The following is a 22,633-nucleotide window of genomic DNA, read 5'->3' on the forward strand; positions in this document are numbered from 1 at the left end:
CACAGTTCAGGTCATGGTGGACAAGACACTGTCTCATCTCAGTTTTTCTTTGATGCATAGAATACGATGTCTAGTTGACTACTGTGTAATAAATGGTAAACACACTCCTGTAGGACAGGCATATCTCAGGTGTACAGGAATAGCTAATAATTACTGCCAGTAAATCAGTAGCGCAAACCACGAACGTTATCGTTCAGTTTATAATTTACCCCTGATGTGGGTACTTGTTTTTCTTAATACTTAATATGTCTGTTTATAGAAAAGTTGATTGAGATAATTAGCAGTGAAAATGCTAAAGTAACACGGCTATGGTAACATTTATATTGCTATCAATTTTGTTTATAGCAGCCTAAAGAGCAATACCGAAATTAGAAATTAACTACAATTAGCAAATAAATTGAGTGTCTCTTGGAATTACTTGATCACGTCTTAAAACGCTGCACAGTGTGACGCTGGCGGAGGCAAAGCCGAGTCCCTGGGCTGTAGCAGCTGCACTGGGTCGAGGAGCACGCAGAGCAGGAGCCTGTTTGCTTCTCCGCTGTTGCTGCTGTATCGGCCGGAGCTACGTCTGTGCCCTGCCCAGGGCATCTCCGGCCTGTTTCTGCCTGACCTTCAGTGGGGCCTGGGCTGTTGTCCAGCTGTTGCCCTCCAGTACAGTTTGATGAGTGCATGCTGTGATGCCCGAAACAAAGTTTACTATTGGGGATTTGCCTCTCCGGGGGGCGGAACAGGAGGCTGAGTTTGCTTTTCATGATGTGCACCCTCGTAGGGACCGGCTCAGGGAGACCGTTCAACCTCCACGTTCTCAGGAAATGAACCTTGAAACACGCAGTTAATGGTGGTAACTCGGTATGAGAGGAATTACTTGGGTTGGAAATGTGTTGTTATCCCAGAAGATGAGTCATAGATGTGGAAGTTGGTTTCCTCTGATTGCCTGAAACGTGTCGATGTGGAGGACTTGGGCATGGGTTTATGCTCACAGGTGGAAATAGTTTGCTTCCCATAGTAAGGCACGTCAAGAACTCTGCTTGATAAATGCTATACAGATGCATGTAATTACTTTTCTGGCATAATTTCGTAGTTAGGTGTGGAAAGAAATAGGTTGTTTACTACTGTTAAAATGGGTCATTAAATACGGTTTTGAGGATGAAAAGAGGAGGAGAATCAACCAGTTTTGGAGCAGCCACTGATTCACCTCTCTCTTATCTGTTTCATGCAGTAAAACTTTCCTCGTTCTTTCATCCTTCACTCTCTTTCAGAGACTTCTTGCAGTCAGAGGCAGACAGGCAACGGTCTTCTGAATCACGTCTGTCTTTCCATTCTGTGTCCCGCAGGGAGAAGGTGCTGCTAAACCTCCCCATCCTTTTGATTCAGACACAAGTCTTGAGTCTTCATCTAAACCTCACGTGACTGCTTTTAACTACTGGGATCTTGGCTGGTTTGGGTGCACATGCTCGGTTGTACTAGTGAAACTCTTTCATTTTGTGTAAGATTACGTCGTCATTGGGCTGGAAAGGGAGAGGACGAGAGCTTCATTCTCTACTTAGCAGTGCACTGAAAGGGTGTGGGGATGCAGAGCCATGTCCATGCTCCATTAAACAGCAACTAATCCTTAAGAAGTGGAACAGGAGACCTTGTCTGGCCTGAAAAGAAATGACCCATAGTCGAGCAGCCGAGGCATTTTTCTGGGATATGGAGAAACGGTGGCGCGACGATGTACGCCTGGTGAGACACGATATCTAACTGCCTCCTCGGCCCATATGCTGACATCCAGTTCTCTTTCTCTGGGATTGGAAATCCCATCCTTACCCTGGGAAACATTCCCCACTGGTGTTAAAAGTTACATATTCCCGAAAAAAAACAAGTCATCTGGGGTAAGAAGTAAAATTTCCGTGATTATTTCCTGGCTGTTTCCTTCCTTCCTACTCTTCAGCAGATTTTGTCTCTTTAAAGAGCAAAATGGGGCTGAGGGGTAGGGGAAAAAAGTGACTGAATGTAAATGTAAAGCAATGTAGAGGACTGCAGATGGGGCGGTCACACCACAGTGCAAATTCACGCTGACTGCTGAGCACCAAAGATCCTGGCTGACAGGGTGAGCATTATCTGGCCTGAGGCTGCTGCTGCCTTTTTTTGTTGTGTTTTCTTCAAAGCCGGGTGTCTGAGTTCCCCGTGGATTTCATCCGGGGAGAATTTATCGCTGATAAATAACTGTTTGTGTTGAATTTACAGATGAGCTAAACTGTTTCCTTTAATGTTGCAGTTTAGTACCTTTTTCTTTTCAGGTTTGCATGAGCACTGGCATTTGAGGGAAATAAATCTGTCGCTCAGATAATGTATTTGCCCTTGGTACCAAAATATATAAATAAAAATTACAAGGTCATTAGCCATATCAAGAGGAAGAAAAATGTGCAGTGCATTACATAGCTGACTTCCAGGAGGGGTTGGGCGAATAGCAGTATACTGAAGTGTACTGCTCATTTCCCCTTCTGATCATGAAAATCAATTAGTTCCTTTCTTTTTTTGTAGCACTTCCCCTTTGCACTGGAAACCCTCAGCATATGTCAGTCCAAATTTACGAGCAGTGTGTTTTTCAGTGTATTTCATTTATCAAATGCAAATTCCAGTGGCCAGTGATTTACTACAGAACTGTTTGGAAAGCAGCAAATAAATATTACCTAACAAAGTATTTAGGAAAAAAAAAAAAAGCCAAACTGGAGGAGGTTTTATCTGCCACTTCCCAAGCAATTTATCTTTGGCCCTGAGAAGGCAGGTTAGGTGAACTGCCCCTGTATTGTTCTGGAGTGCATCTTGTCTGGAAATGACCTCTTATGCTCAGTAAAAGGCAGCCTTGGGAAGTAATGGATTATTGCTTATATTTTAATACCTTTTATTTATTTCAGCTAGACTGTAGTACTAGGTGCAGACCTGAGGGAACTGAAACGCGTAAGCTTCGCTCGCCCTGCATCGTTCCTAATCTCGCTGATTCAAAGAGACAAGTCCTTTTTGTTTCCCACCACGGAGTTCAGACGATAATCAACAGGGAAGAATGGCACGGTATGGGCAGGGTGGTGTCTGGGAGGGCTGGGCGATACAGTCTCCACTCAGCCCCTCTTATCCCTCTTCATCAGCTCAGGGGTAGAGAGATAAGTGGTCATTTATTGCTTCTTATGTGACCAGGCTGCAGGTAAAGGTATACAGAATAGTTGCACCAGAGGTTTCTCCTTTCCTCTCTGCCCAGCAGCGAGCGGCTGAGAGGTGGTAGGAGCACTGGGTGAGAAATGCATTTGCTGTGCTCCCATCTACTACCAAGTGTGGCAGTACCCTCTGTTGCTAAATAAACGCACATTTTGGTTAATGGCCAGATTTACCAAGGCATCCTGTGTCTTATCCTGGGCTAAAATTTCCATGGGACGTCCTGTATCAGGTAAGTCTGTGCTTGTTTCTTACTGAGGGCAAAGCACGTTTGTGAAGGGAGAATTGCTGCGCTGAAAATCAGTGAAGCCTGCAGGGGCTAGACTAGAAAAAGAAAAGAATAATTGACTGACTCACAATCAAAGTCTAAGTTTCCATAATGAGAAAATAAGTATGTTTCCGTGTTTTTTTTTTTTCTGTTGGTATTGTGCATGTGGGTAATTTGTTTCCTTCTCTTTCCCAAAGGTAATGTCCAGATCCCCACATAAAAGGCTCTGGTGTGGAATAGGTCATCTGAGATGCTTATGTATGCTAAACGTGTATCAGGTTTTTCTGGCAATCACATTTAAGCTATTAAAAGTTTGTGAGTTGATTTGGAGAGCTGATACAGCAGCAAACACAGCCAGTCGATACAACTGATTTTTGTTGAAGTTTCAGTAACAAGCACTAGGTTAAAATAGTCCCTACGATAGAGGTTACCACCTTGTAATTTGTCTTCTGCCTAATGGTTCCAAGAACAGGGACATTATGGGGAAGGACTTGGATATTTATGGCACCTAAACTTGTGTACCTAACACAGCCAGCTGCATTCACCTCGGACTCATCAATGTGAAGAGAGAGGGGTTTCACCCCCAGAGCAGGTAAATCGGGCGATCGTTCTGAATCGTTCGATAGTACGCATCTCCACCTAGGGAACTCTCTACATACGGCATCTGAAAAGAAGCAGTTGTATCACCTTAAAAAGAAAAATAAAATAAAAAAAAAAATCATGCAATTGTTTTTCCTCCAACTCTCCCAGGTCTGGCAGTGCGGAGGAAGCATGGAGGTCTTACCCTGTTCTCGCGTGGCACATATTGAACGCACAAAGAAACCCTACAACAACGACATTGATTACTATGCAAAGCGCAACGCCCTGCGGGCCGCTGAGGTCTGGATGGATGACTTCAAGTCGCATGTTTACATGGCGTGGAACATCCCCATGGCAGTAAGTACGGGTCACGTTCTCTCCGGAACAGAAACGTGGGTGGCTCTTCTTAGTTAGTTCTTTGAGGTGAAGGATATTACTACAATTGTATGAAGCGGGCTAAGCTTGGAGGGAAGAGTGCTTTCGTGCTGGTGCGTGCTCAATACGGAGAGTTCTGCCATAAAAACTTGCTTCCTCGGTGTAAGTTTTGATGTGTGCTCAGGAGCGGTGACACAGATTTATAATTTAACTAGAGCACGATGTTTCAGGTTTATGCGCTTCCTCAGAAGAAGTCATTAATTTGGGATGCCATTAAACTTTGAGGTGTTCATATGCTACAGTGGTGAGGACTACAGAAATGTCCATAAATAAATATCATCATTCATCATGAGACTCAGTAGACCTCACCAGCATAAAAACAAAGTATGCGATAAAAGAATCTCATATTAACTAGCTTTATTGTCTACAGGCTGAGTGTTGCAATGTAGACGCGTTCTGTTTCTTACTGTGCATAGGAATTGTAGATGGCATGTGGGGACCTCTAGGAATCCATGTAATAAAAATATTAGAGAAACTGTAGGTTCAATTTATCACTTTATTCTGTAAGTATATCACATGCTACATCTCCACTGAGCATAATTCTTTGAGAGGAGAGGTATATGTTATATCCCAGTCAGGTGGAAGCTGACTGCTGCTGTATCCTTTATGGTATTTGCATCCAAATTATTCATGTGAAGGGGCACAGGGAGAGCAGCTAAGGGGAAGCATGCTCTGTTCTGTAGGAAACGATGGTTTAGTTAACTCTTACATGAGAGGTTTGTTCAAAGCTGATTGAAGTAAATGGAAACAGGAATGTTCCTATCGGAACAGGAAAATATGCCAACCTAGCAGTGTCTTTGTGAATATTCAGTTATGACCTAGAGTCCATCAAAATCACGGGAGTCTTGTCAAAGAGATCATCGGATTTAGTCTGTGTCCTAAATACCTACTTGTACTTTGCTACCTAGGTAATATATCGAAACCCATTTTTGTTCATTCCTGGTGTAGTTTTGAAAATATATGTGCCTAAAGGAGCAACGTTTCATTCTTCTCCATGTGATGTCTGAATATGTCAGATGTTCGCACATGTCCGAATTTCACTTACTGCTGTTAGTGCTGGACATTCTGTGCAATGTTGAAAGTTAGGTCTCTACAAAGATGCGTTTTGGTGACTTCTTTTGGCATGAGAGGTATGAGAGGCATGAGAGGTAATTGCAGTGAATTATTTTGCCTTAATAAGGCAATTCTGCATAACTTCTTTCCCACACAAGATTTCCGTGACAGTAGGAGGATAGTAGGAGAAAAAAGCAGCGTCCATCTAAGTTTTTAGGGGCATTTTGGCCCTGTCTGCATCCATTTGATAAAATGGTAAGTTTCAAATAGGAGGGGAAAAAGAAGTAACCTTGGTAAATTTGTTTGCTTGATGCCTTCTGCAAATGAATTCTGAGAAAAGACAAGACATTTAAATAAGCATTTACACCAAAACATGATTTCCTTTAATCTCTCTGAGATTACTTATTGATATAGTTTTCTGCACTGAGCTATACAGCAGTGCTTTAAAAAAAAAAAAGGGCACATCTACATTAAGAGACATAAAATCAGCATAAGTACTGAACATTAAAATTTTCTTTCCATAAAATAAATCGATTGATAAAATGTGCATCATAAAAATAACCCCATTAGCTCTCAGGAAAAGGAAGCTAGTGTTAGTGTTCACAGAGTTATTCCACTGCAGTATTCAATCTAGATGACTAAGAAGTACTGTAGTTATAAGCCATTAGAAAACACTTCTGCAGAACTAGAAACCTTACTGCCTGGTTAAAAAGAATATGTCCACATACTAAATTCTGTGGACACCTCATTCTTGTACAATCACGCTGTAACCCGCACATGATGACTGCAGCTAATACAAGAGCAAGCACAGCATTTTCATAGCTGCTCAGTTTGCTGCTCTTGTGTTCTGTAGAAATGGCACTGCAAACGGGGCGTCGTATTGCCTCATTTTAGAATAGGGAAGAAAGGAGGCAAGTAAAATATATGTGTTGTCCCATACCAAAACCCATCCAAATTAGCCCTTTCATAACTCACACCGTCTTTTTCACAACTGCTCCCTTCCAAGTTATTGAGGATCTGTGCGTAATGTGTAACCTGATTAGTGGATGATCTTCGGACACATTTGCAAGATCATATTCCTATAACCTTCATCAGCAGGTCAGCATGGCTTTATTTTAGTTAACCAAATATTTGGTATGCTCCTGCTTGATCTGTTCCTGGACAATTTTAGTGATAAAGGCATCTTATATTGAGTGATTTATTGTACTGAGTGCCTCCGAGAATTGCTCTCCTTCCATGTAGCCTGAAGTAGTACGTAAATTAACATTCATTTGAATGGATGCTGCATAGAGAGCTCATGACAAAGTATGCATCAGCAAGCAGCAGTGAGCACAGTGAACTCTTTATGTAGCAAATAGAAAAACCTGTTCAGTATTACACTTGTATTCTCTCCTGAAAACTAGGCATCTGTTGGGGATTCTAATAAACCCTGAGCTAAGATTTGCTGCTGTCTTGTAACCCTGCATTAGACATCATTTGTAAAACGTACAGAAATCTTTCTGGAGGAAACGTACAAGGCACTTAAGACAGATCCATGCAAAACTCCCCAGTTTCAGTCCATTTGATTCATCCAATGTCGGAAAAGACTTTTAGATGAGGTAACTCTTACTGTCTTAATGTTGAACTGTGATGATTTATAATGGTTTAAATCAACAGGCACTAACTCAGGACCTGGCAGTTTTTAAGTGGCTGGTTTTGATCATATTGATTTGACTCTTCCAGCCTGTGTTTTTCATGGGATTTGTATTCAAGCATGAATTAAATTCTGAAGCAGAATTATAAAGAAGTTTTTGAGTTTAACTACATTTTGTGGCTCAAGTCTGCAAATGAGCTCCAGTTCCAGTAAAAACTGAATGCTGGTCTATGCAAATGTTTAATGGAGCTTAATGACTTTTTGAGCAGCTCTGCTTTGAATTTTTAACAGGTCTGTTCTGATCTCATTTACATTAGTGAATACCTAAGGCCATTACTAGAGGAAGCCATGATCAAGCTGCCATATCTCAGATGAGAATTACCGCCTAAATTCCTAATGAATTTAGCAAAAGAGTTCAGGTTTGATTGCAAACATTTAGAATTGCTGTAAGTAACAACATTCTTATTGTATTCTTATTATTTTGATTTATGTTTGTTTTTTGCTTGTTCGTTATCCTTCTTTTTTCACTGACTTTCATTAATATTTATTGTCTGCTCTCAACAGCAGCTGTTTGATGAGCTGCTACTTACAAAAGAGAAAGAAGAGAGGGAAATACAGCTTGGTGTACAAAATGAACTCCAATTTGGTTTCAGTAAAGAAAACAACCGTAAAGTCAATGCAGTGAGATTTCTTTATTCTTTTTCTGCTTTGTAGAACCCTGGAGTTGACTTTGGAGACGTTTCTGAAAGAATAGCTTTACGACAGCGACTGCAGTGCCGGAGTTTTAAGTGGTACTTGGAGAACGTCTATCCTGAAATGAGGGTTTATAATAATACAGTCACTTATGGAGAGGTACTTTGTCTTTGAAAATACATCGTGCTTGCAATTAGAGCAGTCCTTTCATCTTAGTGGAGGGTATCAGGACGTACAGAGCAATTTCGAGTCAGCGCAGTAGTAGCGACAGAAATGCCTTCCCCTACTTGTAATCAACACTAGGAAGTGTGGCTTTGAGAAGCACTGTCCCTCTCCTTGGAGTATATCAGATGAAATCGTTCTCACTAACGATGATACACAACCTCCTTGGCTTTCATTTTAAAATAGAGCAGCTCTGAGAATGTAAATTTGAGGTAATCATTTTCCGAAATAGGATGCCACAGACGTCATCAAGAAAACATCAGCAGTCAAGAGAGCTAAAATAATTACAGTTAATGAGAACAGTTGAGTTTTCTGAATTGTTTTTAGGTGAAGAACCACCCCTTTTTTGCATTTGGGCAAACTATTTGAGGGCTTACATTCACTTTATTAATTCATTTTTGCAATCCTCCTTGTTCAGGATAAAAAGCAACATATCCTTGTTCAGATTATGAGGTGAGGCTACCATTTGGCAGGTCTTTATCTCGTCGTGAAAAAGTCCTTAGAGGAAAAACAATTTTGCTGCTTTGTGCTCAGATTCTGTATTTTCATTTCCACTTGTGTACCAGTATTGAGTAAGACCTTGGAACACCTACTCTGAGATAGCTGAGCGGATAGGTTACTTAACCCTAATAAAATGCTGGATCCAAACGTGTTAGAAATGTGTAGACGTTTCGGTTCACCTCAGCTGTCTGGATCATTTCTTTCTCTTCTGTGAACCAATCAAATCTCCCACATACGCTTGACCCCAATCTTTAAAGAAGTCAGACATGCCTTCTGTAACTCTTTATATCACGTGCCTGTAATGTAAGGACTGCTGTCACTTATGACTCTGAACTGGGGCGAAGTTCTAGGAGCTCTCCTGCTGCATAATGTTTTTAAGAGTCTGTTTTAATTGTCGACATGAACTACAATTAAATCCAAAGGCAATATATTTTCTCACAAGACAACTAAATGGACATTCTTCCTTTCTGTTCCATTGGATTGACTTCATATAAAAAGAAGTCAGGCGCTTCAGATATTGATACAAAGTGCAAGTTTTATTGCATAATATCACTTTGCATCCTAATATAACTATCCCTGGCAGTAACTGAGGAAAGACATTTAGTAAATTCAACAGGAGCTATTAGTAACTGTCAGCTCTGAGAAGGCTGTTAACTGCGAAGAACATTGGCAGTACTGCCAATGTTGTGTCAATTATACCAGGCGGTTAGCAAGCTGGGCTCTAAAAAGAAGTTTGTTTCTGTTGAGTGATCGCATGAAGGTTCTTGAGTCAAACAGGAAGTTTAGTGATGCAAGTATCTAATTCATTAAAATTTATAATGAAATGGAGCCACACAAGCTATTTAGCTAGTATAAACTGGCATAGTTCCCTTTCAGTCTTACACGCCCGTAATGAAAAAACTAGAGGCTTCATCCTAAATAACATCAAGCTTGTTATTAAATACCTTCTCTTCTGGTTATTTTCCTGGAGGAAAAAATGTCTGGATTTTAGCGAGTTTGAAGGAAAATAAATGTATTGAGTAGATGTGAAACAGATTGAAACAGTAGTAAAAATATATTTCCTAGTGACTCAATTCACATAAAGCTGTCTTCATCTTCTTTAGCCTTTATAATACTCGAGTCATAAAATAAACCGCCTGAAATTTAACTGTTGGTGAGCCCCCTTATCCCATCCTTATTATGCTCGTACACTATAATATGAAGGATTATTTACTGATTTTTCTGACCCCTCGTGCAGCAGCTATTTCTATATTATTGGGGTGGCCAGACAAATTGTTCACAGCCTAAACCAAAACTGACCTGTTGACTGTTTCAAAATGTCCGTCTAAATAACTTCTTGATTAAGACACCTGTAAAATTTTTCTACGTCCAAAATATGTGTGTAATACTTCTAGCCTGAAGAGAAAAAAGGCCTGAAATTTCACAAGAGCTCCAGCCCAGTTTTATAGGCTTGTAAACTTTCTTTGTCTGGGGAGGCACATGAATTTTTGACTTGGTTGGTTCTCTGAACCCAAACTTTAAATATATTGAAAGCCTTCCAACACTGGTCATCATTGCTCTATCCTTTCACAATAATGTGCTTTACATCACTTCTGTACATAACTATGTACTATATTCTCAATTCAAATAGAATTGTTTCATATGCTTTTTTGTTTTTATATGTGCGGTAGGAGCAAATAAAAGGGTGCCACGTCCCATACCAATCCTGGGTAGTTCCTATGCTGTCTGGTTTAAGTCACATTCTCAAAGTATATGGTCAAAATTTATATTTACACAAGGGTAATTTGGAGCAAAATTGGGCCTGGGTTTCTTAGAGTGAATTTTATGGGGTTTTGATCCTTGAGTAATTGCTGAAAATATAACTCTGACCCAAGGTCTGTAAAGACAGCAGTTTGTCCAAATAATGTCTTTTCCTGGAGCAAACTCACTATTGGCATCCTGTCGTATCTGGAGAATAAGCATGTGTTTCTCAGAGGAGAATAGTTTTACAGACTAGTTGTTTCAATAGCTGTAGTGCAGCTAAGATTTAGCTAGATTAGACTTCATCGTGCAGATTAATTTCTAATACAACTGTTTTCTTTGTGATCCGGTTATAGGTGCGTAACAGCAAAGCTAGTGGCTACTGCTTAGACCAGGGAGCCGAAGAGGATGACAAAGCAATCCTTTATCCATGCCATGGAATGTCCTCTCAGGTAAATGGTTAAAATCCCATAATTAATGAGAAACCTTTAACTTAAAGAGTTTTCAGAAGAACCAAAAAGTAATTTGGTGCATTTGAGTTGAGTTTGGCTGTATACTCCTGAGTTGCAAAGGAAAATATCTGGCTTTACTCCAGTCTTTTTGGGTGCCCTTTCCAAGGTTGTTCAGCATGTGAATCTATACATTGAAGATGCCAGTAAGGAAAACAGAAGAACCATGATTGTTTTAATAACAGAGCGATTCACTGAAGATTAATGAATTTAGACAGTTTGTTTGAGTGAGCAGCTCTTCTCGGGTTGACTTTACTTATTCTAGGAATAGTACTTCTTTAAATTAACTGTTCATTAATCCAGTAGGCTCCTATGCAGAAATGATTTAGCAAGCTGCTGATGTGACTCCCTAAGTAGGCAAAAAGTTAAGCACCTATTCAACATCAGCTTCAAAGAGAATTAAGAATATCTTTTAATACTTTCTAAAACAGAAGATTTCTTTTTTGTCAGTCCCTGTGCCTATTATTATTTTCTTACAGATGTCTGGAGATTTTAAAATGACATTTCTTCTTTCCATGCTCATAGTGATGTTACTTGTTTTTTAAATACCAGTTGGATATTATTTAAATCCAGGACTTGAGCTTCTTCTGAAATGTAATTCTAGTTTCTTTTGAAGTACCCTCTGAATCAAAACTATGTTAATGAACATTCTCATGCGTAAATAAACTCTGACCTTATCATGGACTTAACAATTATCTGAAGTTCAGTCATACATATATTGATTTGGAGTCCTGGCTCGTACATCACTGTGGAGGCATAACAAGAGTCACAAAATATAAATATTGCCTGTTGTGCTTAATTGCAAGCTGGTGAAGAGTCATAGCTTATTAGACCAAAGTGAGATAGTAATTCCTGCTGACAAAATGTCCACCTTTGGCAGGATCACTATGGAACACTTGACTGACACTTTCCTAGTAGAGGCAGAAGGAACAGCCTTTGAGTAAGGTAACAAAATAGTGTTGCTTAATTAGATGTAAATGAGCTTTTCAAGAAGACTCTAGTTAGAGACGTCAAGGCACTCGGAGAGAGTTCAGTCTCTTGCTCCATTTTAATTCTGACCAGAAAATTGCAAATTTAAGTCCTTCCAGAAAGTTCCTTTGCAACATCTAATCTCCTATCGTCATGCTAGCATTGAGAAGAATAATGAAATAAATGGTTCTGACTGTAATTTATTTTGCAATTTAAGTCCTTAACCTACTTGTTTGCCTCCATGACTCCTGTTTCACAGAATATGCTTTGACTTCCAGAAGAAGAAAATAGATGAGGACATCAGTTACTGTGTATTTATTTGAAAGGAAGTACGATGCGCCCAGCTTCTCCCGACTAACTCTTGTAAATTTTGGGGCATAAAGTAGCTCACCTCCCAGCATCCAGCTCTGACTAATTTTTTCCATTAAGGAACAGGTCATTTTCCTTTCAGTAAGATGTAAATACGTTGCCTAGTAGATGATGCCTTTTGAATTGCGGGCCCTAGACTAGATGCTGGGCAGCTCTTCTCAGGTGCAAATAACAATACACAAGTATTTATTGCCCAGGAAGTTGACGTTGGGTAGTGACCAGTTAAATCTCCTCTGGCTCGCTTCTGCTGCAGGTCTTCAGTATCCTGTCTATGTGAATTTTCTGGAAAAGCCTGAAAAGCTGTTTTTAGACTTTACATTACAGCCACAAGCTAAAGCCCTTTTGTTACTAGCGTTGTATAAACGCATAGGAAAAAAAAGTCACTCTTCCCAAACCCTTAAAATCCAAAGCATCCCGTGTATGAGAATTATAAAAGTATGGGAAAGGCAAAAAGTTAATCTACCAAATCATCCTTGCAGCACCTTCCATTTCCTTTTCTTTAAAAAAAAAAAAGAAAGGAAAAAAGAAAAAAGTTTTCATTCTGTAAGAAACACCGAGCAGAAGGCAGAGGTGATGTTTTATCTAAGTTGAGTATTTCACAGACAAGCATGGGTTGGAGCCACTCAAATGCAGCCAAGTTAATTAATGATTACACAGCTGGAAAACTTCTATCATCTCACCACAATTTACAAAATTAATTCAGTATGAGAACCACAGCTGCACAAACCCTAATCAAGGATATTCAAGCACATAGCATGAAAGGTGTTGACAGCAAGCATTTTAATATATTAAATAAACATTTTTAAAGCCCTTCTTCTAATCAGCCTGGGTGAGCATAGTTGTCTGTTATGTTTAGCTTTCAGTTTCTGACATTTTTCGTCTCAGGCCTAGGGCATAAAATACCCCTGCTGAGTTGAGATTTGGGTTAGTTGTACATGCCTACTGAATATAAATGAAGATAAACATGGAACTCATTTTCACCAGTTAGGTTATCACTGGTGCTTGATGTGTCCTACTGGTGTGAAAGCCTCTTGCTATTCAGCTACAGTCTTGTTTGTTTTTCATACTCTTCAATTCTGACAAGCAAATTACCAGTGATTTTAGTATACACATGGTTCCACTGAAACCAACAGAAATCAGTCAAGTGTTTAAAGAAAGCTGAGGCAGGAATAAGATTACTGTTCATCTGTAATAAAATGTTCTTTTCTTCTACTTCTTACCCTTCTATTTCCCTTGCACGTTGCACACCTCTGAATGGTGGTGTCCTGCATTACCAGGGAAAAATAAAACCACTCCGCCATTACTGCTCCGTCAACAAAATGCCTTTCCCTATGTGTATTCTCAAGATCAGTTTTTTACCATGATAAATCACATCTTTTTGATGACATCAGCTTTTAAATTTCTTTGTTCAAACAGGGACAAGATCTTTTATGGATGCTCTGGAATGCATTTAGCCTGAGTTTACATCAATTTAGCTTAATGAATTTGACTTGAGCTAAGTCAGTGTAAGCTAACAATTAGGAATATCCAGACAAGGTTTTGCATCAGTCTAAGTTGATTTCAAAACTCGCTTTACAGAAAAGTAGTGTCATTTTTATATGTGTTCATTAGATCTGTAGTTTGAATCTAATCCCTTTCAGGAAAAAAGGTTTGCAAATACTGCTGGGAGAGCAACAGGAAACAGTCCAGGGCTAGAAAAAGTTCAGAAACAAAGCAATATATTGGGGGTCTTGAACTGCCTTGCCTCTGCCTGTGGCTTGCCTTGTACAGTCACCCATTGGTAAAACCCATTGGTTCTACAGCGCTGCATAATATCCTTTTGCTGTAAAAGAAATTAAAAAAAAAAAAGGGGGGGGGGGGGAACAGACGACACAACCCCCCAAAAGTGGAATGTGTTGTTCTGGAAGCTTCTTAGAATGGTTATAGGACACGCAGGTTTTGAACCATTTGAGAGCACTTATACAGCCTCAGTGGAAATATTCACTGTCTCAGAGTCTGTCTTGAATGCTGTGATGTGGGGCTGACTATGCAGTATGTGAAAGAAGAGGAGAAGGTGATAAAACGGCATCCTGGGATAGAAAGGCCCCGGTGAACAGCCGCCGCCTCCACCCTCCTCTCTTCCCTTTCACTCCGACAGAAAGAGGAGGCACTGCAGCTCTGAAAGCGAGAACTCCCTCGGCATTGAGATCAAGCAGAAAGAAGGGAGATCTCGACGTTCGGATTGCCGGTGCTCGCAGCTACGCCAGCAGATGGGATAAGAGGAGATGAAAGGCTTTACTTAAACTGTTGCTTGAGGGCAGATATTTAACGTTTTGCTTGGTAGAGCTATGGTTTTGCAGAGTTGCACACTGGGTAGAGCAGGGTGGATGACAAGGTGGTTTCTTAACTTGCAGGAAGCGGCGGGTGAGATTCTGTAACAAACCTGGAAGTTCGGTAACTGTTTCTCTTGTGATCCGTTTGTCTTACGGTGACAAGTATTCTAGAGATATAAGGTATTTCGCACTCCTGTATAGCTCACTGTTTCAGTTTCTGAGTCAGCCTACCTCGCTTAACCTGCAGGGCTGAAGGATCATTAAAGATTTCCTTTTGCTGGAGAGCAGGAGTGAGAGAGGGGTTAAACTGAGTGTGGAGAGCTACCGGAGCCACCCCTGTAACTGTTTCCTACAAACAATTACCTGTTGTTATTTTGTGCTTTTTTCCACTTGCCTGGAAAGTAGCAGGAATGGATTTTCTGAAGTCAAATCCTTCAGTTAAAAACTAGCATTTACTTATCACATTGATGCTCCTGGAGGATCACCTGCCATAGGCAGCACCACTCACTGGTTTTGAACCAGATGTGGTGGCTTTGATAAACCACCTTTGACATCTTTTCCATTCTGCTCAGATTTCTGAATGTTGAAGGGAAAAGTATCCTATGTTACCGTAGGTACAGCAGATAGTATCAGGATTAGACCTGGGAGTATTTAATAGAGCGCTTGGCTTCAGTGTTCTTTATGTGGATCCTTCAGCTCTTCTCAGATAAAAGAGAAAAACTGAGCGACGGTCCATCCTCATGTGACGTATAAACTGTGTTTCTGTTGTGCAGCTTGCAATGGGAATATGTTGATACCTAAGGCTCTCAGTCCATCAAGACTTGCACAGACTTCTTTATTTTTTATTTTAATGAATGGGATTGAATATTCCTTAGTAAAGGGGACTTTGTGATTTGATTTTGGTTGGCTGGCACTGGGAATGGATTTGACGTGATGTATCGTGCCCACAGTTCTAATGCAAATTCAGAGGTTATTTTTTTTTCGGTATGGTAGTGGCACTTAAGATCAAATTTGAACACAGCAGGTGTAACTTTCACTATTTCATTGACTCTGTATCCCAGTTCCTGCTTTCTAGTCTACAGTAATAAGCAACTTATATGCTTATTTTATTTTCACAGTTTATATTGTCTCTAGGAAGTTATGATATGAAATCTTTGGAGGGAGATGTTATTAATCATATAGTAGTTTCCTGAACCTTAATTTGTGGTCCGATTTTGCAGAACAGGCACAAAAGCTTTACTATGTAATGTGATCTGAACTGAGATAATAGTTTGTGGGTGTTTTTTTTAGAATTTTATTTTGGTTTAGGATAAGCCTAAGTATTTATGACTGTTGGAACTCTTGGCAGAAAGTACAGATTCAGGAAAATTAAGCCCATGATGTTCCATTTGTCTCATCATTGCATAGATATCAGTTTCCTGCACTGAGCCATCTCTGACTCTGTTGAGCTGTCACACAACTGCCACTTTCAATATTGGAGATAGTTTATAATAGAGTTAGTTTATCTTCCACTTCTAAGGCCTAAGCAGAAATGGTACTTTCTGCTTGACAGGCTTCTGTTTAACAACGTCCTTCCCAAACACGTGGCTCCTGCGCTGCAGAGCACGTGCAATTCTGGCTATTGAGCTTCTGAAGACAAAGAATATTTTAGACCGTTTTAATATCGGTACAGAAAATGCTACTCATCTTAAACCACAGGTAAAATTGAACCTACGCTACAGAGCAGGTAGCCCTTTATAAACGGTGGTTCTGATTATCTAGATCAGGCAAGGCCAACCAGGTTGCTAGGTGGTATTTTGGGACCTGGAGAGGTATAATGGAGACTGCGAGATGAACACATTTCCCAGTCAGTGTAGGTTTCAGCCATGCCTGCAGTTCATTTGAACTCTGCTGAGTACCCATTAGATAGGAGATGTGTGAATACACAGAGAGGTTTTACTTTAAAAAAAAAAAAAAAAAGTTTGTGGGGTTTTTTCCCCCCTCCTTTATATGGGAAAAAGGAAGTTAATTTGTCCGACCTGGCACGCCATTCATATTTTGAATCACGTTGCTTGCTTGAGCTTCTTTTACTTATGTCCCCAATACTCTTATAGTGAAAGGCAAAAGCGTCTGGATTTAGTGTGTATAGACAGTGCCTCGACAATGACATTGTTCATACCAAGGAGAATCCTCATGTGGTTATCCCCCTGCTTTCTCTGATGTAGGCTCTGTTCTAACTCTGCGCTTCACATGGTTGCTCTGAACAGAAGTGGCAGGTGGGAAAACGAATGCACACTTTGTCAAAGGGCATCTGGTCTGGGAGCGAGACGACCATGCTCTTTTTACCACCAGCAAGATATGATTATTCACAGCATGATTCTTCCGATGTTAATAAGGATGGCTGTAGAAAGCTAGACTCTAATTCGAGGTTTTTTGATTGACTCTTAATGATATCTCATGCACTGGTCAGTAGCATCCAATAAATGGCAGGCACTTCTGACCTTCCTTCCCTTTCTTGTTAAGTAATTTCAGCCATATAGCAGCAATAAGACCAGACAGGCAGTGAATTTCCTGGGCGATAATTGCATTTCTTCGGTGGCTCAGATCTTCGCCCTGCAGCCTCCTGCCTCACAGCATATAAGCCATGTAGCTGACTCCATTTTGCAGTCTTTTGGCACCTCGGTGCTGCACTTGACTACTTCCAGGGTAAGAAGGGCAAAATGTTATGCTGGCGTAATGATTCTGGATTTAAACACAGAAGAAGTGAGAAGTAGATACGTCTGATTTGATGTATTGGCCTGCTGCCAAATTAACATTGTGCATTTTCGCTTTAATGTGCTTTGAAATCTCTCTCAATAGGCTCTCCGTCAACTATCTAGAAAGTAGCAGTAATTAAGGGGATTACTTATTAATTTTAGCAGCTTATAAATGAGGACTCCATCGCTATCATAGTTATCTCAGTGCAATATGATAGAGTGAGCTGACAGAGCCCCTTTTCCCTCTAAACGAGCATCCTAAAACCACCCTGAGGGCTGTGAGGCTTTATTAGAATACAGATTGAAACAAATTGTAGTAGAGAAAAATCAGATGTGGAAGAGGCAGAATAAAGGGTTTGAAATCAACCTTCCTTCATCAAGATTGTGTTCTTCAAGCCTGCTGTCGTCCAGCAGTTCCTCAGTGGCTTCTTGGGTTGCAAGAAACTTTTCAAGGTCCCCAATGTGTCCCTAGGAAAAGCTTCTTTTTTTCCCCCCCCAGTGCCTTGAGATGTGGGTTTACGTCCGCTGCCTGTCCCCCAGGATCCGCAGGCTCCGCGCTGGCTGTGTCCCTTCCCACGCAGGCCGTGCCGTCCCAGCGAGCCCGTAGCGCTAGAGAAGGAGCAGCGTCGCCCTCCTCTCTGACCCAAAACGTAGCAGCGGGAGAAGGCAAACGGGCAGCCACCCTCTGCTTGCAGAAAAAGGCTGCTGTGAACACAGCAAAACAGTTCTCTTCCATCACATATTTCTATTGTGACAATGAGTCCTGATCAACAAGAGCCATCTACAGATATTCTTTGTCTTTAAATATTTTCCCTTGGTCCAATATTAATGTAATAAAAATATTTTCTGGCACACTTAGGTTACAAGAGACCAATTTTTTTTACCTCACCTTCTACATATGGATTTTTTTCCCTTGAGGGCCGTTTGATTGTGAATGACTTGAGGCAAGTGAAATCATCACTTAAAATACAAGAAAGGTTAAAAAAAAAAATTACACTCCTGTAAAAATTAATGTGAATGATTGTGCCTGCTTAAGTTTTTTTATTAAAAAAAAAGCCCTCTAAAATAATAAATGGCCCTCACCTGAAGCCTCTAATTACAGCCAGTAGCATTTACCACATCACTAAATTGCAGAACAGTTAAGCCTCACACAAAACTGAAATATCAGAGTGTGATTTTTATTGTGTAGGCCTGAAGCATATGTTAGCAAAGTTGCTGCTATTTCCCTCACGATTTCTTTTTTCCTCTCATATTTTTGGACACGGGTTGCATGGTTGGATTTTTTTCAGTAACATTTATTTACAAAAGCTAATTAGACTTGTTGCTATCAATAGCCTCTAACAGAGCTCTTAAGATCAAACTGCACGGCAAATTGACATTGTGTCCTTGTTAAATCAACTCCTGCTGAGTGGGTATGATTTACATATTGATTACTTCACTTCCTTGATTGCCCATTTGCAGTGAAATAGTGGGTAGGGAATGGTGGGGAGCAGAGGTGTGAAAGAAGGGAATATCGTGTCCTACTAGAGACCCTGTGTTGGGAGAACAAGTTTCCCAAGCTTTGCCCTTGAGCAGTGCGTGCCAGAGCGGGAAGGTCCCAATGGCAGCGGGACAAAGGACTCCTCACCAGCACCTGGGGCAGAAGGTATAAGGAGGAAATTTTTTACGAGGAGGGTGGTGAAACACTGGCACAGGTTGCCCAGAGAGGTGGTAGATGCCCCATCCCTGGAAACACTCAAGGTCAGGTTGGACGGGGCTCTGAGCAACCTGATCTAGCTGAAGATGTCCCTGCCCATGGCAGTAGGTTGGACTAGATGACCTTTGAAGGTCCCTTCCAATCCAAACTATTCTATGATTCTTCCCCAGCTTGTCCGCTACAGCTCGGAAGGCGTCCTGCAGCTGGGGCCGCTGGGCTCCACGGCCTTTCTGCCTGACTCCAAATGCCTCGTTGACGACGGGAAGGGCAGGACACCGACTCTGAAGAAGTGCGAAGATGTCTTGAGGCCAGCACAGAGGTTCTGGGATTTCACGCAGGTACGGAAGAGCTCAGGGAGCCTTGCAGAGATAAATTGGAGAGGAATGCTGCTCTAGAGGATATTTAATGACAAGCAAGGAGGTCTTTAGAGGACTATTCTAGGAATCCCCCCTTATGCCTTCTAGAAATAGTCAGATATGTTTTTCATAGGTCATGTGCTATCCAGGAATTTTCTTATGTTATTACTGGGAATTTTGGGGTATGCTTTCTAGGAATTCTTAGTTATCTATCCTTTCTCGGAGTATTCTCAATTTCTGTAGTGACTGTCAAGACTGTAATTTTTTTTTTTTGTATGGTCTAGGAATTTTTGTTTCTAGAACTTTTCTAGGATTTTTCCAGCATCTTTCTAGGAAGTTTTAGATCTAGAACTTTCAAATAATTTTTAGGACTTCTGAAGGCATTCTTACAGTTTCTGGGATATCTTATATCTTGGGGTCCGCAGGGATTCTCTGGTGCTTTTTAGAGATTTTTCTAGTGATTTCTGGGGCATTTTCTAGCAATTCCCAAATCTAGAATTATCAAGGAATTGTTTTGGTGCTCTGTATGGATATCTAACTTCTCCTAGGAACTTCTAGCACTTTCTAGGGACTTTTATCACTTGATATATACAGAACTTTCCAGGCATTTTATAGTGTTTTCTAGGGATGTACAGATCCTAGCACTGTTTTTCTTCTAGTCTTTTCACCTTTTCTATTCCTTCTTCTAATCCTTCTTTTCTTTTTTTTTTTTCTTTTTCTCAGAATGGTCCAATCATCAGCAGAGACACCGGCCGTTGTCTAGAAGTGGAAATGTCAAAGGATGCAAATTTTGGGCTCAGATTAGTCGTACAAAGGTGCTCGGGGCAAAAATGGATGATTAGAAACTGGATAAAACATGGCCGACATTGACTGCTGGGCCTGAGAAGCTGCCTCTCCTGCCGCTGTCCATTGCTCAGTGTGCCATATCTTGCAAGGCATTTGTCTTAAAGCAAATTAGTTTGAACGGGACTTGGCTCTCAAGAGTACTCCACAGCTGGGCATTCAAAGGCGAAAAAGAAGAATAAGAAAAAGAAACGCAGACACATACATGCCCTATTTTGACTCTTCCTTGCTCCAGTAGATGACCTGGGAAGCTTACCAAGAGTTTTCTGTTGATTTGGAAATCTTGTGAAGATCAGAACACGACAGAAAAGTGGGCTCCTTAAGCTCTCCTAGAGGAATTAACAGACGGATGTTTCTATGATGAGTTGAAAGGAGAGATCTCAATACTGCCTCATAAAGAGAGTTCTCTGATGGGTAGCTTTTTAGCTTTAAGTTATTGACTGGTGCACAACTCCTATGGTGAATAATCATGTGCCTTTTTTATTGTACTTCATATAAAAGGGGACTGGAAAAATCCTACCTTTTCAGCATGTCTGGTTCATTGTACTAAACAAGATCTGTAAATAACACTGGAAATATAATATAATATATGATAAATTTCAAGGTTGATTGTTTAGGAGTCTCTGTTTCTAGAAAGAGACTGTTCCGCAAATGTTTACAGGTGGTTCTCAACCTTCAAGCTGCTAAAAAGCAGCATTTTAGAAACCTCTTCTAGTTAGACACAGGTAAATGTTGAATAGGTAAAATAGCCACATGCTCCATTATGTTGCCACATTTTACATTTCTTGACTGTAAAAGCATCACAATATAGCACTTGCATATTTAACTTTTTTGAGGCAGTAGGTGTCCTAGTAGATGGATGAAGTTCTAGAGGTCTCAGCTGGCCCACAAGCCCTGAGTACATAGGTGCAAGGCTCCCATCCTGCAGTGCTGTACGTGCAGGTGCACCGTTGTGTTGTTCCAGAAACTGCCTGCAAGCTGGATACTCATTACTTCTGAAAATAAGTTGACTGAGTTAGGTGCCATCTGTGGAATTTAACAACTTGAATCTTCCATTTTGTTACCCATCCTGTGAAAACGTCAAATGTGAGCAAATACGCTTTGTGAGCACTGTCTAGACAAATTTCCTGAACAAACCAACGCAGTCTTTTCAGTATTTGAAAAACAAAAACCTAGTGATAAGAGGGCAAATTAGAGCAAGAAAGAACTAGGCAGTATATGTAAGTACTGTTACTCTGAAATATAAATATTTTTCCTGTAGTTGACCTGTTGACAGCATCTCGGTGAACCTGAATTTAATAATGTATCCAGTGGTTCATGCAGTATCTGTGCACAGGTAGCCAGAGCAATGCCAAGGCCGTATCCAAAAGGCTGTCAAAGTTGATGACCACTGTCAACGTCAGCAGGCTTTGGATGCGGGTCCATGGCAGACAGCTTTTCATTACAGAATATTCAGTCGTACTGAAGGAGAGACAGAGGTGGTATCTGTTAACTTCACTGTTCAATATTTTATAGTAATTTTTTTAAAAGTTTTGTTTTGTTTTACTGAGCCAGGAAAATAGGTAATTGCAGACACTGCAGTATCATGAATCTTGGTGATCTGTTTCTTGAAGAGCTTTTGCCATTCCTATTTCAAGGCATGCTGAACAAAATAAAATGGAAACAAAGTTAATTTTTCAAGGGCATGATATGTAATAAAATATTTACTTTTAACATGCAAAATCCATCAGTTCTTGTCAACTCATGGTTGGTATGCAGAGAGCATATCACTATATTTTACCCCAATTTTATTTTTGAAACAGAGTGTGCAACATGTAATACAAAGCTAATTCTCCTGGAGTGTATTTGTGGCTAATATCTGACCTTTATTGATGTCATGTGGATCAGGTTATGCATGAATATATACAAAAGAATAATTCTGAGATTCTAAATATAAAAATGCTTGAAATTCCGTGTTTATGGTTAGTTGAACATGACCTCTTGAACAGGGTAATAAGACCTGCAGGGAGAGGTAGCATCTTTAATAAACCAAGCAATACAGTAAAAAAGCTCAGTATTCAAGCCTTCCTGCAGGTCTTAAACAGGTAGGAAGCTTCAGGCTAAATATAGATTGGGAAGAGTTGCCCTGCATTTAACCTCCTTATGTTAACCTATTAGACAACTTAAAAAGGATAGCTACCATCTACGGAGCGGGTGTTGAATGCTTTGTATAGGAGTTCTATTTGTAAGTGAGTTTTCGTCTTCTCTCCTGATACAATTTAAAACCGAGAAATTGTATGAAAGCTGTATTCTTCTTTTGTTTACTCTGGTGGAGTTTTACTCCTTGAAATATTTGGCCGAGGGAGGTGAGAATGCGAAAGAAGGGAAAGACGGTTTTACCAGGTGAGCTTTTTGGGGAGTAAAGTCACAGGTCATTCACACCATTTGTAGTCTTTCCAATTAGTAAGTGCTAACTATTTTATATGAAAATAGCTGGAAGTTGAAAGTAATTATATATCAGTGTGACTACTAAATGCCTAACTATTAGA

The 22,633-nt window shown here is 40.4% G+C and overlaps 1 protein-coding gene across 1 annotated transcript in view; it reads left to right on the forward strand.

Moving 5' to 3' along the window:
• GALNT9 (polypeptide N-acetylgalactosaminyltransferase 9) overlaps positions 1-20,706 on the forward strand; it is a 151,945-nt gene extending 131,239 nt beyond the window's left edge. Inside the window, exons 7-11 of the mRNA XM_075168068.1 lie at positions 4,211-4,396; positions 7,875-8,012; positions 10,673-10,768; positions 19,077-19,244; positions 19,986-20,706. Coding sequence (XP_075024169.1) covers positions 4,211-4,396; positions 7,875-8,012; positions 10,673-10,768; positions 19,077-19,244; positions 19,986-20,132 — 735 coding nt within the window. The 3' untranslated portion in view covers positions 20,133-20,706. The remainder of the gene's footprint in view (positions 1-4,210; positions 4,397-7,874; positions 8,013-10,672; positions 10,769-19,076; positions 19,245-19,985) is intronic.
• Positions 20,707-22,633: the final 1,927 nt, after the last annotated feature.

This window comes from Calonectris borealis, chromosome 18 (assembly GCF_964195595.1).
Source record: "Calonectris borealis chromosome 18, bCalBor7.hap1.2, whole genome shotgun sequence".
Taxonomy (NCBI): domain Eukaryota; kingdom Metazoa; phylum Chordata; class Aves; order Procellariiformes; family Procellariidae; genus Calonectris; species Calonectris borealis.